Consider the following 27274-nt stretch of genomic DNA (forward strand, 5'->3'; position numbering starts at 1 on the left):
AGAAAGAGAATAATACAAGATTTCCTTAACCAACAATCCATCTTGAGTAAAAATCAAATTGGCTTCCTTCCAAAACACCGCACCACCGACCATGTATATACCCTTCACACTTTAGTTAACAAACATGTACACCAAACACAACATGGGAAGATATTCACTTGTTTCATTGATTTCAAAAAAGCTTTGGACTCTATTTGGCACGAAGGGCTCTATCATAGACTTCTACATTGTGGTATCGGGGGCAAAATGTACGATCTGGTTAAATCAATGTATTTAGGGAATAAGTGCTGTTAAAATGGAGACAAACAAAGTGAATTCTTCACCAGAGAAGAGGTGTTCGTCAGGGTTGCAATTTAAGTCCCACTTTATTTCATATATAAATGAACTTGCTGTTCAGTTGGATGCTGTGCTGCTCCTGGCCTCTCCCTCCTAGAGAGAGAGGTGAAGTGTCTGCTCTCTGCTGATGACCTTGTTCTGCTGTCTCCTACTGAACAAGGACTCCAACAACAGCTAGACATAGTAGACCAGTACTGTAAGAACTGGGCCCTGGCAGCAGTGGCGGTTCTACGGGGTGGCACGGGGTGGCAGCTGCCACCTCAGAAAAATGCCTTGCCACCCCAGCTGCCACCCCATTTGGCAGCTTTGTTTTGAAAGAAAAGTTGTGGCTCATCGGACATTTATGAGAGAAAATCTCTACTGTCCGAGTGCAAGTGAATGCAGCACAAGACGCGAGCCTTGTACCCAATCCCCCCCCCCCCCCCCCCCCCCACGGCGCGAGCTTGGAAATATGATTGGCGGCGGTTTCATTTGAACGGGAGGACAGCGCAAAATGAGAAGCATTTCGGATACAAGTAGACAGAAGGAATGAGGTATTTGCGGTCAGGGTATGGCTGGGGTAGGCTACAGCCATACCAATAAATGGCTTAGCCCCACCATGAAAAATGATGTTAAAGTAAGCAAAATAAAGTCTTCCAACTCGCGCGGAGTAAATTGCACAGACAGCAGTTAGTAAGATTAATTTCAGTAGCCACTTGTCTGGAAATACCGAAGACTAGAAACGGTTTTGAAAACCTTTGTCACGTAGTGATCGTCTTCTCAATAGAACATCTTTGATAATGTCTTCTGGCCAATCAGAATCAAGATAACGGCGTGGTGTTGTTGCAGGAAGTCCTGACGGAGAATACTTTTGCTGTAGTACATCTCTATATACATAGGTACAACTATAAGACCCCACGGTTTGATGATTGATAGGTGTGTGGGCTGTCTTTCATTTTGACACACAGAACAATGGGGGATATCCACCCTTATCCACAATGTAAAGTAATTCACACAGCCTCTTCCCTCTCCTCGCTGTGAGGAGCAGCAGGTTCAGCTTTCAGAACAAAGTAACAAAAAACTAAAATGGCATTCATTTTTTTAAAATACGTCATGTAGTAATATATATTTATTTATTTTTCTTCTCAAGAGAGTACCAGAATGTGTATTTGATGTTAGTATTTTAAAAAATCTCCTGGGGGAGAATCCCCCCAGACCCCCCTGCAGGGGTTGGGTTTTCAACTCTTTCACCTGTGGGGAAATTGCAGGATTAGCTCCAGGTCGCCCTTTTTATTTACTACAAGACAAATGTGCCTTTTTATTTCATAGAGTTCAATTTGGATTGAGACAGGGAAATAATCTAAACCTCACGCGTGGCGTTTCACTGTCAAGGGGAGCGTGTATGTAATTACATTGCAAATACTGACTTGAACCCCACCACTGTATGGGTTAGCCCTACTATAGATTACCCAACACAAATACTCTGGAGCCGCAACTGTTTGCGGTCTACTATGACAGAGAAGAGCCTGTCAAGTTTGGCTGTACTCAGCATTGAATCAAAACGCACCATAGCTTTAAATCTTAATAAGTTTGTGAGGCGTTTTGCTGATCAAGATGGTAATCACCACATTCAGCTGTTATAGACATGCCAACTTGATGCTCTGCTCACGGATGAGTCGATGAGAATAATAAACTGTTTAAGAAGATGACCTTACATGTGTAAATACATGTTTCTTCTTTGTGGGGGTCTGCCCCCAAAAAACAGTTTCAAGTCCTGAGAAAGTCAAATAAGACGGTGTGTAAAACTACACTGCCCAGCCAAAAGAAAGTAACCACTTTGATTTAACTAACCAGTAGGTAAGGGCTTTCCACTGGATAATAACTGCAGCGATGTTTGAGCTGAATACACGTTTTTTAACCCTAACTGATGCAGTTAGTCATTTCTTTAATGTTTTTTCTTTCTGATGTAAAGTCAAGGTTGTAACTGTTTGCAATGAAGTTGTGGGGCGCTGAACTGTTCCTTTGATTCTTTTGAATTATGATAGTAATTACTGGTCTTTCAAATTTGAAGGAGGGTGAGCAAGCATCTTGAGGAACATTCATCATTAACTCCTCCAAAAAATATAGTTTATTTAATAATAACACTGAATATATGAATCATAACAGTGATTGACAGCTGATAGGAATAATATGATTGTTAATATTATCCTATTCATACAGACACACATCGATGAGACAGTTAATGTACTTATTGCAGCAGTCTGCATATTTGGTACCCCTGCTGGTCTAAGAGTTAAACCAACTCATTCAGTTACAATTCCTTAAATTACGTGTGCCACCTTATATATTTATATTTAAGGCTTTACTGATGTGCCACAATAATGTCACCTAATGTTATTGAGTTAAAATATCAATATTGTGGCTTTCCAAGTTCACATTGATTGATATGACTGCGATTAAATCAGCATATACTTCTGCCAGGGGATGCCACCCCTCAAAATCTCCTGCCACCCTCTTGCCACCCCATGCATATTTGTCTAGATCCGCCCCTGCCTGGCAGTCAATATGAAGAAAACTAATGTCATGGTTTTCCAAAAACGCCCCAGATGTCAGGAGAACAAATACCAGTTTACCATAAATAATCATATCATGGAACATAGTATGAGTTACACCTACCTCGGTTTAACCATAACAGCATCAGGAAGTTTCAACATGGCAGTGAATGCACTCAAAGAAAAAGCCAGAAGAGCTCTTAATGCAATTAAGAGAACATTTTATAATGTCCAAATTCCAATTAAAATCTGGCTCAAAATCTTTGATAGTGTGATCCAGCCCATAGAGAACCGCAGTGACGCGTCGTAAAACCCGGAAGTAAGTTAGCATTTTTAGCACTTCCGGTTCCTTCCTCAAAAAGCAATGCATTTTTTCCATAGGGTTTTGGAAAATAGCTCGAAATAAGGTCTGTGGTTGACATAAATTTAAGAGGTAATTGACGTTTTGTTCTACGACATTAAATACATCAGCAGTGACCCCACTGGGGATTTTTGAAGAGTTTACGTGTCTGAAAAACGATGGTTGTTACCGAATGGCTGAATAGGACTACAGAAATTGTCGAGGCCGTTGTACGTCATTACGCCAAACACGTAAACACTCCCGCTAAGTTTGTTTTCCCCTGTGTTCTGCTTGAAAGCAAGTACCTGCCTATCTTTAGTGTCTGTATATCTATATCTGACCATTAGAATCTGTATTTTTGAAATTGTCGTTTTTAACACCGTAGTTTTACAAATTATAGAATAATTAATTACCAGTGTTTTCCAATTTTACTCGGCAGTTCGTTTCGTTAGCTAACGTTAGCTAAAAATAGCGCTACTAGTTAGCTACGCAATGGTTTGTTGCTTTGCTCCGGGTTGCAGCCACAGGTCTTCGCATGAAACGTGCTTGTTCTATCGTTTCCCGGCCAATGTTTCCCAAAGGAGAGTCTGGATTCGTGCCATGAGGTAAGCTGACGTTACATTTTTGTCCATGTCACGGTGAAATGTAAATGATGGGTAGTGACTGTGTCGCCGTTTTAGAGATGGCGCTGCTGAAAAGACCGCAACACAAGTAAAGATAATGAGTACATCCTATTAAAACCTGTGTGGCTTATATGATAAGTCTAATTAGTACAAGCAGCATAACGTTTCACCATGTAACTAAAGATTGTAGTCAGGGAAATCAGTTTGACATATTGAACTAATAACAAATCAGCTCTGGCTGGCATAGAACTCTCTGCTCCGTAGCTTCTCTTGGACGTAAAATCACATGTACATTTTACATTTATATTCAATTTAATATTCCATCCCTCACATACTTTTGTATATATAATAACTTATATTTTGTTTTTCTTGTTATGCTGCTGCAATACAAACATTTCCCAAATTGGGATCAATACAGTAATATCTTATCTTAATTAATTAAGAAATATAACTATTATAATTAGTGTAGCAGCTGACACCTATTTTCAATATGGATTAATCTACCATTTATTTCTTTAGTTCAATGTTCATCTATAAAAATGTCAAAATAGTGAAAATGTTCACAAGACTTATCAAAGTGCAAGGTTATATCTTTAGATGTTTTGTTTTAGCCTTTGTACTGTATGTCTTAATGCTCTTAAAGTATATGTGACGGTGTGACTTCCATGAAACTATATTTTATTTCTTCCCAACAGACGAGCTGACAGGAAACCTAACACTCTAACAACCACAACATTGCAAAGGCGAGTAAATGTAAATTTAAAAACGATTCACAATTTTTGTATTTCTTCTTCCTTGCAGTGAGGTGAAGCTGACCTTGCACTTGGTGCCAGTAAGGATGTTCCTCACGCAGGCTGAATGTTTCTCCTTCCTTACTGACACAGAAGCCCTTGATTTGCAATGCTTCACTAATTGTCATTTCCCTGGCTCCGTAGGGACACTTTACCTCCAGCACAGCGGAAGACCCTACCAGACCATCTGGAGATGCCCCCAACATTCCTGATAGGGAGAGCCACAAATCTGACTCATGGACCTGCATCTGGGTTGCAGTGGTGAATGCCCTGACGCCCTCACATTCATTCATAGTCCCCCACTGTACAGACAAAACACCATCAAGGGCCTGTTGTTGCCCTAGCACCCTGGCAATAAGGGAAGCAGTCACACGCTTTGACCTGAGGACAGCTCCAAAGTTGCTGGCAGTCAACCTTCCTTTCCTGAACAAATGCCAGTTTGGGTTGGTTCGCTGACCAGTGGTAGCCACCTGAATTGCCCTCTGTTGCTCTTCAGACAATGCCATGCTTGCCACAATTGCCTCAGGTCCCTGATGCCCAAAAGATTTGATAATTTCAGGAACAGTAAGTGTTTCCAAGCTGTAGTGTTCCTCTTCTGGTTCCTCACTGACACTAAGAAAGTGGATCACATCACTCCAGTTCTGAAGTCTTTACTCTGGTTCCTCTCTGACACTAAGAAAGTGGATCACATCACTCCAGTTCTGAAGTCTTTACTCTGGTTCCTCACTAACACTAAGAAAGTGGATCACATCACTCCAGTTCTGAAGTCTTTACTCTGGTTCCTCTCTGACACTAAGAAAGTGGATCACATCACTCCTGTTCTGAAGTCTTTACTCTGGTTCCTCACTAACACTAAGAAAGTGGATCACATCGCTCCAGTTCTGAAGTTTTTACACTGGCTTCCTGTGTGTCAAAGAATAGATTTCAAAATACTGCTGCTGTTTATGAAGCACAGAATGGTTTAGGACCAAAATGCATTTCTGACCTCCTGCTAAATGATGAACCATACAGATCACTCAGGTCTTCAGGGACGGGTCAGCTTTCTGTCCCCAGAGTCAGAACTAAACATGGAGAAGCAGCGTTCAGTTATTATGCTCCAAACATCTGGAACAAACTCCCAGAAACCTGCAGGTCCGCTGCAACTCTGACTACTTTTAAATCCAGGCTGAAGACTTTTCTTTTTGTCGCGGCTTTTAATTGAACTATTCATATCTTAGACTGCACTGTTACTTTTATCCATGTATTTTTTCTTTTAATGTTTATTTTATTAGCTTTTCTTTTTAATGACTGATTTTAAATGCCATTTTCTTAATGTCTTTCATTTTTTGTAAAGCACTTTGAATTGCCTTGTGTTGAAAAGTGCTATATAAATAAACTTGCCTTGCCTAATAAAGATTTCATGTGACACATACAATTGATTTGTTGATGGGAATTAATGTGAATAAATTAACTCGGTCTTAAAAGGTTAACGGTACTCTTGCTATCACTACTCACCGACACTATAAACCTTGTCTCTCATGCTAGCCCTGACAACACCGGTAAGCACACCTTCATCTAGGCTGCACTGTAACGTGTCCTGACTTGTAGTGGTTCTCTCCTCTATCTACACTGTTCTTGTCATCTTTGTAAAACGATATCAGACTGGTAATTGACACAGCCATGACTTCTAGTTAAATTCAGTGTGGCTAAAATGAAAAGCTTTGTTAAAATATGCAAGCACGCGAAAGTCAAATTCAGCTTTATTGTCAAAAATTCTACATGTGTTATACATCCAGAAATATCGAAATATCGTTTCCCACAGTGTGACATGTATACATAAAACAAAAAGGGCCTAGATAAACGTGGTATACAGTTTAAAATGTTAATATATTTAAAGTGTTCAAAGTGCAGTTTCAGTGCAAGTCAGTTGAAACGATCTTAAGTTGGCGTGACGTCGAAGTCGTGCGACCCTGCTGCTGTACTGGCTTGTAGTTCGCTTATAGCATAACGTTAGCATTTCGCTTTTGGCGACTAGATTTATGATTCAAAAATTATAAAAGTAGGGTTGACATGTGGAGATTATCCGGCTGAACAAAACGTGATCCCTCTCTTAAATATGTGTCAACCACAGACCTTATTTCGAGCTATTTTCCAAAATCCTATGGAGAAATTGCATTGGTTTTTGACGAAGGAACCGGAAGAAGTTTACTTCCGGGTTTAAGGACGCGTCACTGCGGCTCTCTATTGCGCTGTACGGTAGTGAAGTATGGGGTCCACTCAGTCACCAGAGCTATACCCGCTGGGACAAACATCCAACAGAGTCTTTACATGCAGAATTCTGCAGATACATTTGACGTGTTCAGAGAAAAACACCAACAAATGCATGTAGAGCAGAATTAGGCAGATACCCACTGATCATTAAAGTGCCTGTGACACGATTTTACCCCATCATCCAAACCCATCAATTTGAGTAAATATTGTCCCCTTGAAAACCGTTACTGAACTGATTTTGGATATTTGTACTTTGATAACCATTAATCTGCCCTTCAATGTTGACCATTTCCTGGATCTTCTCGGGGATTCTTCAAGTCCCGCCAAATTATGGGTGACGTCAATGCGGGCACAGCGCTCCAGCTGCACCGTTCAGGATCCCAGCATATGCATGTAAACGCACGATGGCGCACACAGCAGCAAGCTAAAACAGCGATGACAGTTTAATTTTGAACGTGTCTGAGAGCTCATATGAGGCTGAAGGATCGGTTTATTTTGTATCTGTTAGAAGTTTAGGAATTAGGTGCGTCAATATGGGCGATCATACGGTCATGTAGCCAGTGGTGGACTGGGACTAAAAATCAGCCCGGGACTCTCGACCGGCCCACTTCGGTACAACTAGTAAATTGTCAACGGGGGGAGTGGAGGATGTGCTAGTGACTTATCCGACCGGCCCACTTCGGTACCGGCCCATCGGGATTCGTCCCGATGGCCAGTCCGCCACTGCACCCAGCCCAGCCCACGTAAACTGTCAACGGGGGGAGCCTCGCTGCGGGGAAACGGTGGACCTAGTGTCCCGATCGGAGTGGGAATAATAATAATAATAATAATAATAATAATAATAATAATAATAATAATCCATGCATTTTATCCATTAATTTCCCCAACATTGTGGTAAAAAAAAAACACGTTTAATCCATGTTGGTGTACTACTACAAACCAGTGGGGATGTTTTTACTGGGTGGACGGGGTGGTGGGTGGACGGGAGACACTATGGACGTGCTCGTGAACTGTCAACGGGGGGGGGGGCTTGGGGACCTCTGTGTCGCCTGTCAGCGCAATTTACATGATGCCGTTTAGACAAAATAATAAAGGGCGGTGCCGGCTGTCAGCGAACCGATCCGGCCTTTCTGCGCGACTATCACTCAAATGCGGGACATAATCTCAATGTGTGGGACGCGGGACAAATAATAAAAATGCTGTGTGTGCAGTCCCGCACAGTGCGGGACACCTGGTCACCCTACACACACAGTTCTGCCCCTCACACATCCATCCATCCATCTTCTCCCGCTTATCCGTGGTCGGGTCGCGGAGGTAACAGTTCCAGCAGAGAGCCCCAAACTTTCTTTTCCCTGGCCACATCAACCAGCTCTGACTGGGGGATCCCAAGGCGCTCCCAGGCCAGCGAAGAGATATAATCCCTCCATCTGGTTCTAGGTCTACCCCTTGGTCTCTTCCCAGCTGGACGTGCCTGGAACACCTCCCTAGGGAGGCGCCCAGGTGGCATCCTAACTAGGTGCCCGAACCACCTCAACTGGCTCCTTTCGACGCGAAGGAGGAGCGGTTCAACTCCGAGTCCCTCCCGGATGACCGAACTTCTCACCTATCCCTAAGGGAGACACCAGCAACCCTGCGGAGAAAACCCATCTCGGCCGCTTGTACCCGCGATGATTTTAGATGTATTAGACTATTAAAAAAGAAATCATGCTTCAAATAAGTGGGGGTACGGCGTACCCCCGCGTCCAACGCCCACTACACCACTGAAAGCTAAGGTTTGTTTTCTCATCAGGAAATGCAGACCGGCTCAAACAAAAGATTTTTAAATCATCATCCTCACGATCATTTAATGTGTCATATGTTCGCCGAATTGACATGAAAGCACTAATAAATGTAGTTTCATCCACTTGAGTTTAAAAAAATAATCGATTTGTTTTTATATCACATCCGACGGGAGGAAATTCATCAGCTCTCACTACCGATTTTTAATCCTAATTTAATCATCATCTTCACCACGATCATTTATGTTTATGTTCACCGAATTGACATGAAAGCACTGACAAATATGAATATACTGTAGTCAACTTCATTAAAACGTTATTAACGTGCCTAAACTCAGTAATTCACCATTTCTACGCATGACAACACACTTTGTCCGTGTTTGGCTCTCTCGCCGCACAGTGAAGCGTTCCCGCATTGACGTCACGTCCGGCTTCCCCCAAAACCTCAAAATGTGTCGAAGGAATTTCCCCGCGATGTTCGAAATTATTGATATTTATCGGAACGGTATCGCTTTTTCTTTTTTAAACTGACGGTTCGAGATTACTAGTAGCCCAATATTTCATTGCACAACAGTTGTTGGGTGCGTGTCACAGGCTCTTTAACACTCAAAAGAGAGCACTGACATTCTTTAACCACCTAAGGTCCAGCCCCCGAGACACCCTCCACTCCAAAGCCCTCCAAAGCCAAGAGATAACCCCAGAGAAGAGACCCCTATGTCAGCTGGTGCTGAGGCTAACTGCCCCCTCTCAGAGCCTCTCTGACCAGTCTCTCAACAACACTGCTCTCCAAACACCAATCACAGTCAAACGCATTATAACACAATGTAAACACAACTATTTACAACATTGGGAAGAAGAAACTAAAAGCCAAAGTAGATTAGAATGTTACCTGGCTCTAAACAGAGAGTATGAGCTGGCAGAGTATCTCTCTACTGTCAGAGATAGAAAGCAGAGACAGATCCTAACCAAGTACAGGCTCAGTGACCACAAACTGGCAATCGAAACAGGAAGACTCAAAAGATCCTGGCAACCAAAAGAGAACAGAACATGTGGTCACTGTACGACAGGTGAGACTGAGACAGAGATGCACTTCCTCCTGAAGTGCCAAACATTCAACCAAGTAAGGAGCATTTATTGGAACAAGTTGAACTCTGTAATCCCAGGTTTCAAGGAGGTTGATGACCTCTCAAGACTGAGAGTACTCCTAGGAGAAGGAGACAAGGCACACCTTGCTGCCCAATATGTATACACATGCCACAACCTGAGGGACAGTGAATGAGACTCACACACACACACACACACACACACACACACACACACACACACACACACACACACACACACACACACACACACACACACACACACACACACACACACACACACACACACACACACACACACACACACACACACACACACACACACACACGTGTTGAAATGTAATTGTATCACTGTATATATATATCATCAATAATATGTAAACATTTGAAATGTATGTTAATGTTGTTAATTATTTTGTATTGTGATGCTTTGGCAACATTGTTTAATTTAACTTTCATGCCAATAAAGCCCCTTTGAATTGAGAGAGAGAGAGAGAGAGAGAGAGAGAGAGAGAGAGAGAGAGAGAGAGAGAGAGAGAGAGAGAGAGAGAGAGAGAGCATACACAATGTCACTGATGGGTTTACCTGAGCAGGTGAGATTCAGGAAGTAGAGAGAGGAATCTGATTCAGCACACTCCCTCAGAGGAGATCCAGACTCAACACAGACAGATCTGATCCTCCACACATCGCTCCTTGAGGACTCCTCTCTCTGTCCCACAGAAACAGCAGAGCCACAGTCGAGCTCTCTGCAGACGACTCCTGCTGTCTTCAGGGTCCTGAGAGAGTAACGGGCCCCCACTGGTCTCCATTCTCCCAGATGTTCCACCTCCAGGTCTCCTGCACAGCGACTCTCTCCTCCCACCAGCTGAACACCATCAGGCTCTGCAGAGAAACAAGAGAGAGATCAGAGAGAGAATAAAGTGAGTTTGATGAGAACAGAATGAACCAATCACAGCTCCTCTCTACCTGAGCAGGTGAGGCTAACAGCTGTGCCAGGTGAGCAGGTGTTTCTCTCTGAGGCTGAGCTACAGTCCAGGAGAGCAGACTCATGGCCTCCACACTGGAACTCTTTGGTCCCCATTGGAGCCTCCCCTTCTCCATAGAGTGCCCCCTGGAGGACTGAAGGAGCCCCACAGCCCAGCTGCCTGCAGACCACCTGAGCATCCTGCTGGTCAAAGTCAGCCTCACACACTGAGGACCAGGACGGGTTAGACGGGTTAGACGGGTCAGAGTTCACCTCCAGTCTGCCTGAGCACAGACCAGTCCCCCCCAGCAGCCTGACAGAGTCTGCAGAGGACAGAAGATCAAACAGAGGTCAAAGACACACCATCAAAGAGATGAAACTATATTTCAGATTCAAACTGGACTCAGTTCCAACATGAGTTGATGATGAACAACAGAACACATGTTGATAAGAACACAGACTGCAGGTACCCTCACATCTACACCTGAGACCCTCTAGCAAGTGGTCTCCATTAGTGAACCCTTCCCCTGTGTCTTCAACAGAACCTCCTCCTCTGCAGACCCTCTTCTGCTCAGGGACTCAACATCATGTTTTAAAAAAGGTTTTATTATTTCTCACCTTTCTAATAGAATCTGATCCTAGAACTAAAATCCATCAGAAAATGAGTTCTAAAAGATGAAAGCCAAAGGATCCGGACTCTGCTCTGAAGGAGCTTCTGGGTGAAGGAGCCTCGAGGAGCCCCGGCTGAGCGGATCAGAGCCGTGTCAGGAGGTCTTGGTGCTGTTATGGTGGAACCCAAAGAACCTGCTGCTGGAACCAGAGGCTCAGAGAGAGCTGGAGCTGAAGCAGGAGTCCTTCAGACTGGTGGTCCCAGGGGACTCCTGAGGCAGCAGACACACATGTCTCCATCCACACACATAGGTTTCAACGCACACACAAATAGTTATTGTTTTAAATAAATGCAATATAAATCCACAAATATATGACTTTAAAAGTGTTAAATGTTGCATCAATAACAGATTTGATGTTGTTACATTTCTATAAAAAAGGCTTTTGTGAGTGGATTCCTGAGACACTCTGACGCCGCTAGATTCACACATGCTTTTGTTCATGATGGGAGTTTCTGTAGCCAATCAGATGTCTGCATCATTTAAGCCAATCACATGAGTGCGTCCCTTCAGAGCGAAATGACTGCCCCGCCCACTTCCCGGTAAAACTAAGGCATCAGAACGAAGCGGAAAACAATGTTAATATCACTTCTACTCTAGCTTGGAAGAACACGATATGAGGTCCATCCTAAGTCTCTGAACTTGAGTCCTTGCTTCCCTCACTTGGGTCCTTTCCTCCACACGAAGAGGGAGGGAGTGAGGAAATGTGTTTTCAGAGCAATGACACGTCCTTTCCTCGGAGTGTGACGTGAAAGGACTTCCTGTGTGATTCCTGATCGCTGCTGGATCGGCTGTCAGTGGCTTTAACAGCTGCACACTTCTGACAGAGTTAGTGTTTGCAGACATGTTGGCTGTTCTATTCCTAATGAGAGGCTCCCAGTTATCACTGCCAGAGCAGCAGCAGTGTGTTACCTGTCTCACCTCACACCTGCACAGTGGGGGGTCTAGAACATGTTACATGGGGGGGCAAAGGGGGGGCCAGAGGTCAGGGTGGAATGGGAGGGCCGACAGTACGTGGTATTTCATACTGTCTGTATAACCTATTTATTGTTAACTCATGGCCTAACAAGTGTTCTTAAAGCACAAGAGAAACAAGGTGTTCAGACACACAAACTAACATATAGTATAAAACATCAGGAAGTACTCATGATACCTAGAACTCTGTTTACTGTGAGTACAGTCAGAGTACTTAGTTAGAATGAAGTACACACATCACCCATCTCTCAGAGGGCTGAAGGTGAGCTGTGCAGCAACACATCTCAACATGTGTCCGTACTAAGAGCTGCTAGATTGAGCTGCTGTGATGGAACATGGACGGAGAATAAGAACATCCCATGTGGTCCAGCTGGAGTCTCCTCTGCCTCCTGACCCCTGCCTCTGGCCCTCTCTCTGACACTTCATCTTCCTCACATACATGTGTTCTTCTTCCTCACTAATGTCTTCATCTCCTCCTCTTCCTCCTGCTCTGACCCTCCTGCTCTCTTCATCCTCCTCTTCCTCCTGCTCTGACCCTCCTGCTCTCTTCATCCTCCTCTTCCTCCTGCTCTGACCCTCCTGGTCTCTTCATCTCCTCCTCTTCCTCCTGCTCTGACCCTCCTGGTCTCTTCATCTCCTCCTCTTCCTCCTTGTCTCTTCATCTCCTCCTCTTCCTCCTGCTCTGACCCTCCTGGTCTCTTCATCTCCTCCTCTTCCTCCTGCTCTGACCCGCCTGGTCTCTTCATCTCCTCCTCTTCCTCCTGCTCTGACCCTCCTGGTCTCCTCCTCTTCCTCTTCCTCCTCGTCCTGGTCTCTTCTCAGATATGTCTTTGTGTTGTTGTTGACTCACTCCAGCTACTCTGACCTGCAAGAGTCTACTTGTGAAAAGCTCTGGAACAAATGCGTGTCTAACTTTACGCGTTAGGGCCATGCAGCTGATAAGTAGCATCTCATAAAGACAGCATCAGAAAGTATTGATCAAACGCTCACAGGCAGCTGTGTTCAGACCCAGTTTGACGGTAAAGGATGTATCCTGGTTTCATTGATCTGGCCTCATGGCTGTGAGCAGTGGCACTGCAAGACCCTCTGGGGGCCCCAGGCAGAGAGACATGCCCCCCAACACATCCAGCATTCAGCTAGCGCTCTCCTAACACCAGCTGCTCCTTAAAGTACCGTGCCCTGATGCATATTCACACACAAACATACATTTAGCTGTCAGTGGGAATTGTAAACACTGTGTCCTACATAAAGGATGTTAAATCTAAAGTCGCTCTCATATTAAATATTACGTTCTGATTCTAAACCTTGTGTATGTATTGATTACACCTGATCACCCGTGATGAACAAACACAGCTTCTGCCACATGAATATCAAACTGACTTTCATTCAGATTGTGATGGATACTAAATGAGACGTCACTCTGCTACCAGAGGAAGGTTCAGTGACGTTTATATCATGTCTGGATTTACAGACACTTTTTAATCTGGGTTAACCCCCCATGAACTGTGGTTGCTGAAAACGACTGTTTTAGATGATGTCACTGATGATGTCACTGATGATGTCACTGATGGGTTTACCTGAGCAGGTGAGATTCAGGAAGTAGTTAGAGGAATCTGATGCTGCACACTCCGTCAGAGCAGATCCAGACTCAACACAGTCAGATCTGATGCTCCACACAGATCTCTCTGAGGACTCCTCTCTCCGTCCCACAGAAACAGCAGAGCCACAGTCCAGCTCTCTGCAGGCGACTCCTGCTGCCTTCAGGGACCAGAGAGAGTAACGGCCCTCCACTGGTCTCCATTCTCCCAGATGTTTCAGCTCCAGGTCTCCTGCACAGCGACTCTCTCCTCCCACCAGCTGAACACCACCAGGCTCTGCAGAGAAACAAGAGAGAGATCAGAGAGAGAATAAAGAGAGTTTGATGAGAACAGAATGAACCAATCACAGCTCCTCTCTACCTGAGCAGGTGAGGCTAACAGCTGTGCCAGGTGAGCAGGTGTTTCTCTCTGAGGCTGAGCTACAGTCCAGGAGAGCAGACTCATGGCCTCCACACTGGAACTCTTTGGTCCCCATTGGAGCCTCCCCTTCTCCATAGAGCGCCCCCTGGAGGACTGAAGGAGCCCCACAGCCCAGCTGCCGGCAGACCACCTGAGCATCCTGCTGGTCAAAGTCAGCCTCACACACTGAGGACCAGGACGGGTTAGACGGGTTAGACGGGTCAGAGTTCACCTCCAGTCTGCCTGAGCACAGACCACTCCCCCCCAGCAGCCTGACAGAGTCTGCAGAGGACAGAAGATCAAACAGAGGTCAAAGACACACCATCAAAGAGATGAAACTATATTTCAGATTCAAACTGGACTCAGTTCCAACATGAGTTGATGATGAACAACAGAACACATGTTGATAAGAACACAGACTGCAGGTACCCTCACATCTACACCTGAGACCCTCTAGCAAGTGGTCTCCATTAGTGAACCCTTCCCCTGTGTCTTCAACAGAACCTCCTCCTCTGCAGACCCTCTGCTCCTTCTGCTCAGCTCCACCTCTGCTCTCACACACTTTCAAAAGGTTTCACTCTTTACTCTCACATGTGTGTTTCACATGTTATCTGACTGATGTTTGTAAACACGTTGTTCTTCAAACATGGCGTCATCATTGAATTCAAGCTGTTTGTATTTTGATCTGGTGTTTTCCATTAAATGGTGAATGGTATCATTCTAGAGGAGGAGGCTCCAAATACCCCGGTGGGTTTCATGACTCTTCATATCAGCCGTGCTCCAGGCTGCAAGGAGTGGAATGAAATGTAAAACTGCTTGTTCATTTCTTTTGGTTCACATTCCATTGATACACTTTAGGGACACAGACAGCAGAGAGGCAGAATGTGGAGTGAGACGGCCCCTGCTGTGAGGATGGTGGCTCTCTCCCCTCTCACTCTTTTTAAACTCTGAACATGGATTCTTGGGACTCTGTAAATGAGTGCTATATGTTCCTCCTTCCTCTGCGGGGTCTGCGGGACGCACGTTGTGTTGGCGCCGTGCTTCGAATATGTGAGCTATGTAGGCCAATCACAGCAGGCCATTTTACGTTGGCCTGTTGTGATTGGATAGAACATCTCACACAACAGAAGCCTGGTTACGTCAATAAATGATGTTTCTAATTGGATGCATTTTTTAAAGCGAAACTTATTTTTGCTATTATTTAATTATTTAATTATTCATTTTGATAATCAAAAATAGAAATCCGGTAAACTATATTTTCTCTCAGTCATTGTTGATGAATGAGTGGGTGGGCCTATAGACCCAGTAGCCCACCCACTACGCCCGGCTCCTTCATACACTGTTCATCATTTGCTATTTGGGTATTTATTAATTGTAAAAACAAGAAAATAAAAACAAAACAAAAAAAATGTAATCGATGATGTCACTGATGATGTCACTGATGGGTTTACCTGAGCAGGTGAGATTCAGCATGTGTTCAGAGGAATCTGATTCTGCACACTCCCTCAGAGCAGATCCAGACTCAACACAGTCAGATCTGATCCTCCACATAGATCTCTCTGAGGACTCCTCTCTCTCTCCCACAGAAACAGCAGAGCCACAGTCCAGCTCTCTGCAGACGACTCCTGCTTCCTTCAGGGTCCAGGGAGAGAAGTAGCGGCCCTCCACTGGTCTCCATTCTCCCAGATGTTCCAGCTCCAGAGCTCCTGCACAGCGACTCTCTCCTCCCACCAGCCTAACACCAGGCTCTGCAGAGAAACAAGAGAGTCATGTTCCTTCATTGATATTAGCATATTTTAATCATTAATCATTTCTACTATGAATACTTCCGAGTGATAATCAGATCATTACCTCCAGCTATCTATGAACCAGTGGTGGGAAGTAATAGAGTACATATACTCAAGTACTGTAAGAACAGGTTTGAATGGCTTTACTGGAGTATATGGTTTATAATACTACATCACATGTATTCACAAAATGAGTTTGAGGTTACTCGGCAGGTTCATATTATTAATAAAACAACACTTTAATGATGAAGTTCTGTTCTGGATAAAGATACCTGGAAGTAGAACAAGTCATTCAAGTTATCTCCACCTTTACCAGCTGCTACATTCAAAAGGATGTTCACATGAATGGATCATTGATTAGAATCCAGACTAGAATATATCATTATGAGAATAGTCGTACTGTATGAGTCATATTAATGATGGTACTTTAAGCATGAATTGATCCTAATACTTTGATCTAAGTCCATTTCAATACCAGACTTGTTCTTGTTACAGTATTTCTACACTGTGGTATCACTTCTTTTAATCAAGTATAACATCTCCCCCACATCTATAAACTGACAGGACCTGAAACATGAAACATATGATTCAGGCGAGCTAAAAAACAGTTCAATCAGAAAGCTAAACGTAGAGATTAGTAGCATGTTTCTGTCATTTGAACCCTTTGGTGAGCATGTGCGATATGGGTCCGTGTACGACGCGTGTGTTTCTCTTTTAACACAAGAAACTAATCCCCCAAAAAACTAAAACTGAAAAAAGGAACACAAAAGCCTTTTTTCTGATTTTGTTGTTTGAGTCCAAAAACCATATCAGCTAAATCAAATTCAAGAATGGCCCGATTTTAGATTTTAAATATCGGTTTATTGGTTTTCTGTACGGAGGTAAAATTAAATATACAAAGATAAAAGCCAAGAGCATTGAATATAGATCTATGCTCAGGATAAGGCAGCGATATCTAGCTGTCATCGCACGTGGGATGGGGAGGAATGAAGGACTTCCGTGGATCAACATGATTCCTCCTCTCCCAACTTTGTTAAAAACCTTTATCCATAAAAGCTGCTTCAGAAAACATTTATAAAGAAAATGTTCCAAACTGCTTAGAGGGAGATGTCTCCTCTTTGACTCTCCTCCGTGCCGCAGGTTAAGCACCGGATGTTGATGTGGTTTGACATGCAGCTCCGAGATAGAGATCAGCAGCCCCGCCTTTACATACTCTCACAACTCTCTGGACCTGAGACAGTGACAGTACATCATGGAGAGACAGAACGTTACCTCTGAGAATGCTTCATCCCAGGCAATGCAGGAGATCCTGATTGGAATCATTTTGACTATTCTTTCATTTAGTTTTGATTTCCCCAAAGCCGTTAAAGAATGGGGGATTTGTGACTCTGATCTTAGCTATCCCCATTGTACTTATTAGAAACTGGCAACATGGCCTTATCAATCGGCCAACGCTGAGTTGTTTATTGATTTATCCACTTTTAGCAGAAAGGAGAGTTCAGTTGTGTTCTTAGTTTCTTCCGATCAGGGAGCAGTTCAATAAGTAGAATCATGTTAGAAGCTTTTTAAATGCTCAAAGTCATTAGAATAGGTTTGCTCACTTTGGAGATTTGGACCAACTCCTTTTGTAGTATCTGGTGTTTATCCAACTCCTGGTTGGTAGTAATCAGTTTACTCTAACGCGTTATTTTTAAATTCAGTAACTCAGTTCCCGTTACTACATGGTGCGTTACTCCGTTATTTTTTGTATATAGTCTCGGCTCCCAGACGTTGGTGAGCGGCACCAACAGCAAGGCGAACAGAGATGAGAACTGTACTTAAGTACAGTACTTGAGCAAATGTACTTAGATACTTCCTGTGTCACATGCGGAGACGCGCTGTGGGCGTGTTTGTGTTTACTAACAAGACTATCATGGCGGCGGCTGCGGAGCTCAAGTCGAGTTTCTCCGCCTGGAGATATTCTCACTATTTCACTTTTTTCGAGCACAAAGAAAAGAACGTTTTAGTTCAATGTAAGTTGTGTTTCAGTAACTAGCACAACACTGGTAGTAATGAATTTAAAACCAAGTAGATGTAACAATATTTTGAAGAAAATGTGTGATATTTACATGTTTGACTACTTATGCTAATGCTGTTAATCCATTTAGCTTTGTGTTGTTTAAACCCACTCATATACTCAGTGGTGCATATCTATGTTTTCTGATTGTTAATCATTATATTCTTTTATTTGTGTGACATTATGATAATATTCAATTGTTTAGAGATAAGTTTGCTTTTTAAACTTTGACAAGAATTAGCTTTTGACTTTTATGTGTTGTGGTTGCGCTTGTGGTTTTTGACACCTTGAGAGCGGTTACCGCGGGTATGAAGACAATGAAGCACAGGATGCAGGCGGCCTACGCAAAGGACTTGAACCAACTTCCTGGGCCAGAGAATCGTAGAGACAAGCTGTCCTTATTGTCTCTGTTCATAAATGAAGTCTCTGTTAATAAATTAAAGTATAAAGTTTGCATTTTGAAATTAAATGTTTCAAGAAATAATTTGATTCTAAACATGACATGGACAATGTGTTCTGCTTTCATGAAACATTTCATATTCCCTCTCGTTGAAATTGCATATTATTACTATGAGTCTTTATTTGTTTTAATTTTAACTTTACATTTTTAATTGTTCATCAAGTAAAAGGCTCTAATTTAACTTATTTTGACTTTGTGTCTTTTGTTATTTTTTGGATTCTTGTAAATCCGCTATTTTTGTTAAAACCTTAATAAAACTTGTACTTTGTACATTTCGACCCAACTCCTGGTCTCTCTGGTGGTCTCTGAAGGTATCTGCTTGGTCTCAGAGTGAGGTAAGAACACCCTTCCTTGGAAAAGGCTGACATTAGTTGATGATTTGGATTTTAAATAGTTTAAGGGGAATAGAAACTCTGCTCAGGTTAAACTGTAGTTTCACATTGGTCACTGTGGTTGAGGTGGTTTTGATTGATGTTGAAATATGACATATGCTCTGCTGATGTGGTGATGTCACTGCTGTGATATTAATGTTTGACTCTGGCTGGGTTTGATATTACTTTGATTCAGTGCTTGAATTGGAATAAAAAAGGTGCCAGTACTCTAAATCAGCAACAAGTATTTGGCACACAGTCATAGTATATCCTATAATGCTGGTGGGTTTGTCTCTTTACTGTATATTTTAGAAAGGCTCACTGTACTTAAACAAAATGACTCAGGGTGCATCTGAGATTAGAGGGGGTGCAGTGGTAAAGTGCTATTTTTATAAGTGGGGAGTGGACCTGACACCCTCTAGTCTAGGGGGGTCCGGGGGCATGCTCCCCCGGGAAATATTTTTTTTAAATATTGAAGTTAGATGCATCAATCTGGTGCACTTTGAGAGCAAAATGAAGAGATATATGGATACCTCTCAACATCCATAATGAAACAACTGTAAACAGATTGACTTTTTCTTTATGTATATAAAAGAAAGTAAAGCTTGACTCCTACTGGCTGGTTAAATGACTCCTTGTCCCTGAGGCCACTACCAGTTTTTTGTGCCATTTTGCTGGATGTATTTGTCAATAGCGTTGCTGCACAAAGTGATAGCCATCTAGTTTAAATCTACTACCCCAAAAGAAACATATGGAGATGGGTTACTATTTAAAATAAATTGCAAATCTATTTGGGAACAGTGGGGCCGGTCCTCAAATCCTATAGGGGGGTCCGGGGGCATGCTCCCCCGGTAAGATTTTTTTTTAAATGTTGGACTTAAATGCGTCAATCTGGTGCATTTTGAGGGGGAAATAAAGAGACTACACCCATATGAAACAAAAATGTATACATTTAAATAATCATAAAATCATAAGTACATGGCCATAACCAATAACATACAATATCCAATATGAAAAAACATTGAAACTTGTTTATTTATTTGTTTTTGGTTCATTTATAGTTGTGAGTGTGTCTGGGCTCCTGAATCGGCCTCTTCTGTCTCCCTCCTCTCCCCCCTGCTCCTCTTTGAGGCAACAGCAAAGACTAGTTTTAGCTCTCAACAAGTTTATCTTACCTTTTTTCACCTAGTTAACATTTTGTTTGTATTATTCATGCATATTTTACTAATCACTACCCCCTCAAATGGAAATATGTGTTTACATAAATGGTGACCGAACCGTTTGAGACCCACTGAGATAACTTAAACTAAGTGAACTATCTAAAGACTCAGAGAGTAATTTACCTCACCAGAGCTGTAGTTTTCAGCCTCTCAGTCTGACAGCAAAGGACTCTCCCTCCACCTTGTTGTTGAAAAAGCTCCCTATATCCGTTAGCGCAGCTAGCTAGCACCAGATGCTAACAACAATACACGTAACCGGTGCGCGCGCTTTCTCGCTCGCTCGCGCCACACACACACCAACACACACCCTCCCGAGCTTGAATGACACACAGAGACCAATCGAGGGCATTAGTATGATCTGTATGAAAGTGGCAATGTCGGCAGGCCACGTCATGTAGACAGCCAGTCACCCTCTGTGAGGCAGAGTCAGACCCTCATTTGTGCTGCGTTGCGTTTACAATATATACGTATATTGCCGGCGGCTGAGTACCGGCATTTTACTGAGTACCGGCACCTTGCCGGTACTCAGTAAGAAGTGCCGGTACCACATGGGTAAAAATCAGAAGTGCCGGTACTACGTACCGGTGAGTACCGGCCCAATTCAAGCACTGCTTTGATTGTTTTAATTGGTATAAGGGGGTCAAAAGAGGGGGTTAGGGATTGTGGGTCCTGAAGCTGCCCTAATTACCAAGGGGTCTCCCAACGACACAGGGTTTCTCCTCCAGGGGCAGTTTAGATACTGCTCTGGGGTTTGAAGTATTATTTGAGTTATTTGAAGGATTAAAGTGTTATGGCAGGAAAGTTCAATCTGGTATATTCATTTTAATGTCACCTTATATAGAATGTGTGTTAAACTTGTGATTTCTGCATTGAGTGACTTCTGCCTAGCAGATACCAAGAAGAGGCCCCTAGGGTCTCTCTGTTAATTATCAATAGTCCTTGCAATCAACAGGGGAATTCCCAGATACATTTTCAGATATAAGGCAGTTAAAGTCTTGTAGAATTAATGTTTATCTCCTACACATCCGGCAGGCCTTGAGACTTGGGTCACCCAGCAGTAAACAAGATAAACGTCCTTTTGAGCTTATCAATAAAATGTATTCATTCCTAGTAAGCTGACTTTGGGGTGAAGGGAAGTTCAGGGAAGCCATTAAGCCACAAGAACAATTAACTTATGTTGGTTGACTGATGCGGTGACTGTCATGGAACGATGGCGTTTGGATATTTACAAATATGGCTTTCATAGAGAAAAACAGGTGACTGTTGTGTGATAAGATACATGATACGATGTGTGTGTTGAAGATGTTTAGGGGGAACGAGTGTGTGTCCTGTCAAAGAGTCCTCTGTCATGACTCCAAATCATTGATTGGGGGATCTGCCTAAGGGCAGAGGGACAGAAACACACACACACACACACACACACACACACACACACACACACACACACACACACACACACACACACACACACACACACACACACACACACACACACACCCACACACACACACACACACGCGAAACTCCTCCCCACCTGTGTATAAATGTTGTGATCATTTTGAAGATCGGCGCTCTTGTTTTTGACTTGCCGTTCCTGAGACGTGTCTCACACGGTGGTAGAACCTGAGCCCGGAGTACTCTGCAGAGTGCTTCGTGATTAGGTGAAGTATTTGTATGTTTTTGCCATTAAAGCAGATTATTGTTTAACCCTTATCCTGGCTGCTTTGAATTTTTCCTTCTTTTGAGAACCCGCTCATATAGGAACGGCGCGGAGCGGAGATTCTGCCAAAACAGGTTCTACCAGCCCACCAACACCTACTACACTATACACTCCGTTTTGCCATCCTAGCGGTCGGACATCCGAGGCTGGAGTGCCTAAAATAGGGATACGACGGGCCGTTTGGTGTTAGAGGCCACGCTGTAAACGCCCCCCTAAGCAGATTACGTTGATCGTGTAGATTCTGGGGGTTTAGTCCTAAAAAGATTGGACGGCCGTTCACCGGAGCCTTATCAGCACCGGAGCTCGGTAACGGAGACGGCCTAGATATTAACGTTGGTTGTATGGAAGTTAGATTCCTTTTCAATGTGATGATCTGATGGTATTTATAAAGTATAATCATGGAAAGTGGTGGTGATGAAAAGGTGATGATGGTTTGTTGTTGACCTTTGAAGTATATCCTGGTTTCACAAACATGGTAGAATGATAAATGATGAAACTAGGATCAGTTAGTGGTGAAGTCTTTAAACTACATCATGTTTCATGATAAAGGTTGTTTACAGACTGGAATCACTTAAAGAGTAACAGGGTGAATAAACTGAGCACGTTACCTGTTGAGTTGAGTTCTCCTTCAGCCTGGAGTCCTGAGGAGGAATCAGAAGATAAGGTAAACAGAGTTTCCTATCACCTCAGGAACACGTCAGTGAACTCACTCTGGAGTCATTCCACCAGTTTACTCTAGCTGAGAAGAACACGTTCACACAGAGAAGTCACATATTCAGAGTTAAAGCAACCGTTCACTTTAGAGAACATGCTCCTTCAGTTCAAATGAGTCATGGTGCACCATCATCACACTGAAACATGTTCTACAGCAACAACTACATCAGGAGGAACCACAGAGGATGCTGCCAGTTCCCACCTTCTGCTGTCCCCTGAACGCCTCACTCCCCCATCACTAACTGCAGACGTTAACTAACTGACCTGTACCTGTTTAATATGACCTGGTCTAGTGTGTGTGTGTGTGTGTGTGTGTGTGTGTGTGTGTGTGTGTGTGTGTGTGTGTGTGTGTGTGTGTGTGTGTGTGTGTGTGTGTGTGTGTGTGTGTGTGTGTGCGCGTGCATTTGTGCGAGTGTGTTTGACAAATATCAAAGTATTTGTTGATAAAACTTGATGTAAGAGTTTGTTTGTGTGAGTGTGTACGTGTGTATTTAAAGTGACCCCACTGATGCCTAAAAAAGAGACTGTGTGTATATATGGATCCCACCTCAGTGCCTCTGTGTGTGCGTCAACGTTAATGTGTGTGCGTAAGAGTATGTGTACATGTGTTTTTCTGAGTGTGTGTTTGTATGTGTGTGTAACACAGTGTGTATATAGACCCAACTTATTAGGGGTAGTGGTAGTCTAATGGATAGTGAGGTGGGCTGAAGATCAGAAGGCTGTGAGTTCAAATCCTGCCAGGAACACCACCACTAGTGTGCCCTTGAGTGAGGCCCTTAGTTACTCCAGGGAGAATGTCCCTGTAATCGGTAATTGTAAGTGGCTTTGCATAAAAGCGCCAGAAATGTAATGTTATTAATAATAGAGGTCAGTGTGAATGATATAATAGAGGTGTTAGAATGTGTTAGAGGACACACACTTTGAGCTGTCTCTACAGAAATATTAATGCCTTAAGGTACCCATGTCATGCTTTTCCGGCTATTACCCGTCCCCTTGTGTGTTATGAAGGTTTGTATGCATGTAAACGTTCTGCAGAGTCACAAACCCTCAAAGTACCTGAAGGGCAGGGCTTCTCAAAATCCGGACCGAACTACAAATCAATCCGGACCGAACCCTGTGTCCCATTATTAAAAAATTTAAAAAATAAATAATACAAATTAAATTAAAAAAATGCTGATTCTGATGTAAATGAAAGTGGACCTATCATGCTACATTGGAAACATATATTGTAGGGCCATACCTATACAAAACATGTCTGTGAAGTGTTTTGCTTAAAATACCAAACAGATCACCCATTGTAGCCACGCCTCATACTGCTCATACCCCTCTTTTGCAGCCCTGTTAAAGAAACGCGGATTTTGGGTCCTTAGCTTAAACAGTGGAGGCGGAGCTAATGCCTGATCAGAATTCTACCGGAGATAAAGTTAAATTCTGCTGTGATAAAACGCCATCCTGTTCTAAACCACATCAAAGACTATTTCTTAACAGTATGGAGCTCAAATGCTTTTTCTCTTGCAGGTTTATCACAAGGTGAGTTCCTTTTATTATTTCCTGCTCTTTAAAATGTGTGATATTTACATGTTTGACTACTTATGCTAATGCTGTTAAGCTATTTAGCTTTGTGTTGTTTAAACCCACTTATATACTCAGCTCCTGAAAAAGGGATACAAGCTAAGAGATAAGGAGCAAGGTTTTCTTAGAGAGAAAGTGAGGGTTAGGAAACCCGATAGAGGAAACAGGGAGGTTGATAAGTTAGCAAGGGAGAGGCCAGCCAGCCTGGGGTCTTTGCGTCTTATTATACCTGGGGAATGGAAAGAAGGAGAGAGAGTGAGAGTTCCACCGCCCGACCACCTTAACGTATTAGGAAATACACCAGACTTAGCTCATGTAGGGGCAGATAGAGGGGGCATGTGTATGAAAAGCCAAAGGATTGATAAACCTGAGGCAAGGGAGACAGTGATACACTTTAGGAAAGGTTGTCTCGAGTGTGCGCCTTCAGGAGTATTCGAAAGACGGAAACTCGTCCGCGTCACATCATCACACACACCCAATAGACACTTCAGTGCTGATGTGGCGGGGCCCCTGTCAACTACAACTATTTTAAGAATGAAGTACTTCCTTATTTGTGCAGACAATGGCTCAAGTGCTAAGAGAGTTTATCCCCTGAGAGTTGCAACGGGGAAGACTTTTTCTACAAGATTGACAGAACTGTTAATTCAATTTCCAGATATTGAATCATTAAGAAAAGATAATGGAAAACATTTTAAGAACTTTGATCAAGATTTGTTAGAATCACGCGGTGTCATACAAATCTAGCCTGTCTCTTATAAACCTGAAACTAATGGTGTTGCTGAAAAAGCGCTTAGAAATTAAATGTATTATTAATATTAAAACTGAGGGAGAAGACACCGTAGTGCAGGTAAATACTGTTGAGCTTGAACATTTTGCCTAAGTACACTGCACACAGATCAGAAAGACAGATAATGGCCCTGCCACAGACTGCACTAGAGCAGTGCTTCTCAAAGTGTAGTCCGCGGACCACTGGTGGTCCGTGAGCGCCCCCTAGTGGTCCGTGAGTATATTGGTAACATTTCACATTTGAAATAAATAAATACATTTAAGTTTTCCGCACTCTCGCTGGAATATCTCCGCAATGGAGCGAGCTTAAGTTTGCTTTCGATTGCATGATATAGCCCAGCGCAACACCTTCATCACACATGTTGCCAATTGTTTGTACCATTTTCAGGTCATTTTTTATCTGTTCTAGAAAAAACGATGTGTTTTTTTATATTTGTGGAGTTAGGTGGTCCGCGAGTGTTTTTGTATTGGTTAAGTGGTCCTTGGTATGAAAAAGTTTGAGAAACACTGAGAATACATTCGGGGGCTGGTAATCCTGGTCCAGGGACGGGGTCTGTGATCTCATCTAGTGGGGAAAGCCCTACTGGGGGCCAATATGGCCAAGCAAGGATACCTTCGTGAAGAGAGATGGAGCCTTTGGAGTGGGGACCTTATGTTCCCGGTGAATGTGTAATTGGTAGAGTTGTTACTGCCATGGTAAGATGGCACGGCCCAAACCATGAGAAGCCGGCACGGCTCCCTGATGGGCCGTCTTTGAATCCTCCACAGGATAGCCTCGTCTCGGGGAGAGAGGGAGGCAGAGTGTTACTGTGCAGAGACTGCTCTTTGGAGCATCAGCCGAGGCTGATAGTTGGCACTTGGCCACCTCAGGATAAGGCAGCAATATCTACACTGAACAAAAATATAAACGCAACAATTTTGTTTTTGCTCCCATTTTTCATGAGATGAACTGAAAGATCTAAAACATTTTCTACATACACAAAATAACCATTTCTCTCAAATATTGTTCACAAATCTGAAAAAATCTGTGATAGTGAGCACTTCTCCTTTGCCGAGATAATCCATCCCACCTCACAGGTGTGGCATATCAAGATGCTGATTAGACAGCATGATTATTGCACAGGTGTGCCTTAGGCTGGCCACAATAAAAGGGCACTCTGAAACGTGCAGTTTTGCTTTATTGGGGGGGTCTGGGGGGGTCCGAAAACCAGTCAGTATCTGGTGTGAGGGTTAGGGTTAGGGTTAGTGTAATGTTGTGAATCGAGTGGCCTGTGTTCGTCGTCCATAACATACGCCTGCCCATACCATAACCCAACCACCACCATGGGCCACTCGATTCACAACATTACCCTAACCCTAACCCTAACCCTCACACTCACACCAGATACTGACTGGTTTTAGGAGCCAATGCATTCTGTTTCTGGTCAAATGAAGAAGACATTTGTGAATGATTTACGGCTAAAAATGTTCTATGCTTTCAATAAAGCTAAGTGGAGACTTTTGGCTTTTCTTATTATTCTAGCTGTCGCGATAGTTTCAAGTGTTTTGTTCAGATTTGGACTGCTTCAACAAGCACTACTCTAAATGACAACATTAGTTTTGTTCCTGATCAAATTCACCTTTAAGATGATTTGGCTGGCCCTTAAACTGCTATGGCTAATCTTAAAATGCACATGTTTCTTTTTGGGTCATGGGTTAACAAAACAAGAGAGTTAAACAAAGGAAGACGTTTAGGGAGGGACAATCCTGTTGTTCAGGGGGAATGGAGAGGTTGGCTTCAGATCAACATGATTCCTCCTCTCCCAACTTTGTTAAAAACCTTTATCCATAAAAGCTGCTTCAGAAAACATTTATAAAGAAAATGTTCCAAACTGCTTAGAGGGAGATGTCTCCTCTTTGACTCTCCTCCGTGCCGCAGGTTAAGCACCGGATATTGATGTGGTTTGACATGCAGCTCCGAGATAGAGATCAGCAGCCCCGCCTTTACATACTCTCACAACTCTCTGGACCTGAGACAGTGACAGTACGTCATGGAGAGACAGAACGTTACCTCTGAGAATGCTTCATCCCAGGCAATGCAGGAGATCCTGATTGGAATCATTTTGACTATTCTTTCATTTAGTTTTGATTTCCCCAAAGCCGTTAAAGAATGGGGGATTTGTGACTCTGATCTTAGCTATCCCCATTGTACTTATTAGAAACTGGCAACATGGCCTTATCAATCGGCCAATG

General features: G+C 43.2%; 1 protein-coding gene and 1 long non-coding RNA gene across 5 annotated transcripts in view; one reads left to right on the forward strand and one right to left on the reverse strand.

Moving 5' to 3' along the window:
• Positions 1–27274, reverse strand: part of LOC307043107 (scavenger receptor cysteine-rich type 1 protein M130-like) — a 50358-nt gene that overhangs the window by 14850 nt on the left and 8234 nt on the right. The window contains exons 2-7 of one of the 3 annotated variants that reach the window (XM_079687351.1): positions 22579–22611; positions 15808–16104; positions 14318–14638; positions 13937–14233; positions 10719–11039; positions 10338–10634 (exon numbers count right to left, since the gene is read on the reverse strand). In XM_079687351.1, coding sequence (XP_079543477.1) covers positions 10338–10634; positions 10719–11039; positions 13937–14233; positions 14318–14638; positions 15808–16104; positions 22579–22611 — 1566 coding nt within the window. Of the gene's footprint in view, positions 1–10337; positions 10635–10718; positions 11040–13936; positions 14234–14317; positions 14639–15807; positions 16105–20373; positions 20852–22578; positions 22612–27274 lie in introns of those variants that run through there. The other 2 variants (XM_079687353.1, XM_079687352.1) reach the window with 2 other exon arrangements.
• Positions 2874–6035, forward strand: LOC307043111. 2 transcript variants are annotated; one of them, XR_013809285.1, is made up of 3 exons: positions 2874–3812; positions 4526–4573; positions 4766–6035. It is a non-coding gene; the product is annotated as an uncharacterized lncRNA (long non-coding RNA). The 2 variants fall into 2 exon arrangements; XR_013809284.1 differs by having other exon boundaries at positions 4526–6035.

Source organism: Notothenia rossii (assembly GCF_949606895.1).
Source record: "Notothenia rossii genome assembly, chromosome: 6".
Lineage (NCBI taxonomy): Eukaryota > Metazoa > Chordata > Actinopteri > Perciformes > Nototheniidae > Notothenia > Notothenia rossii.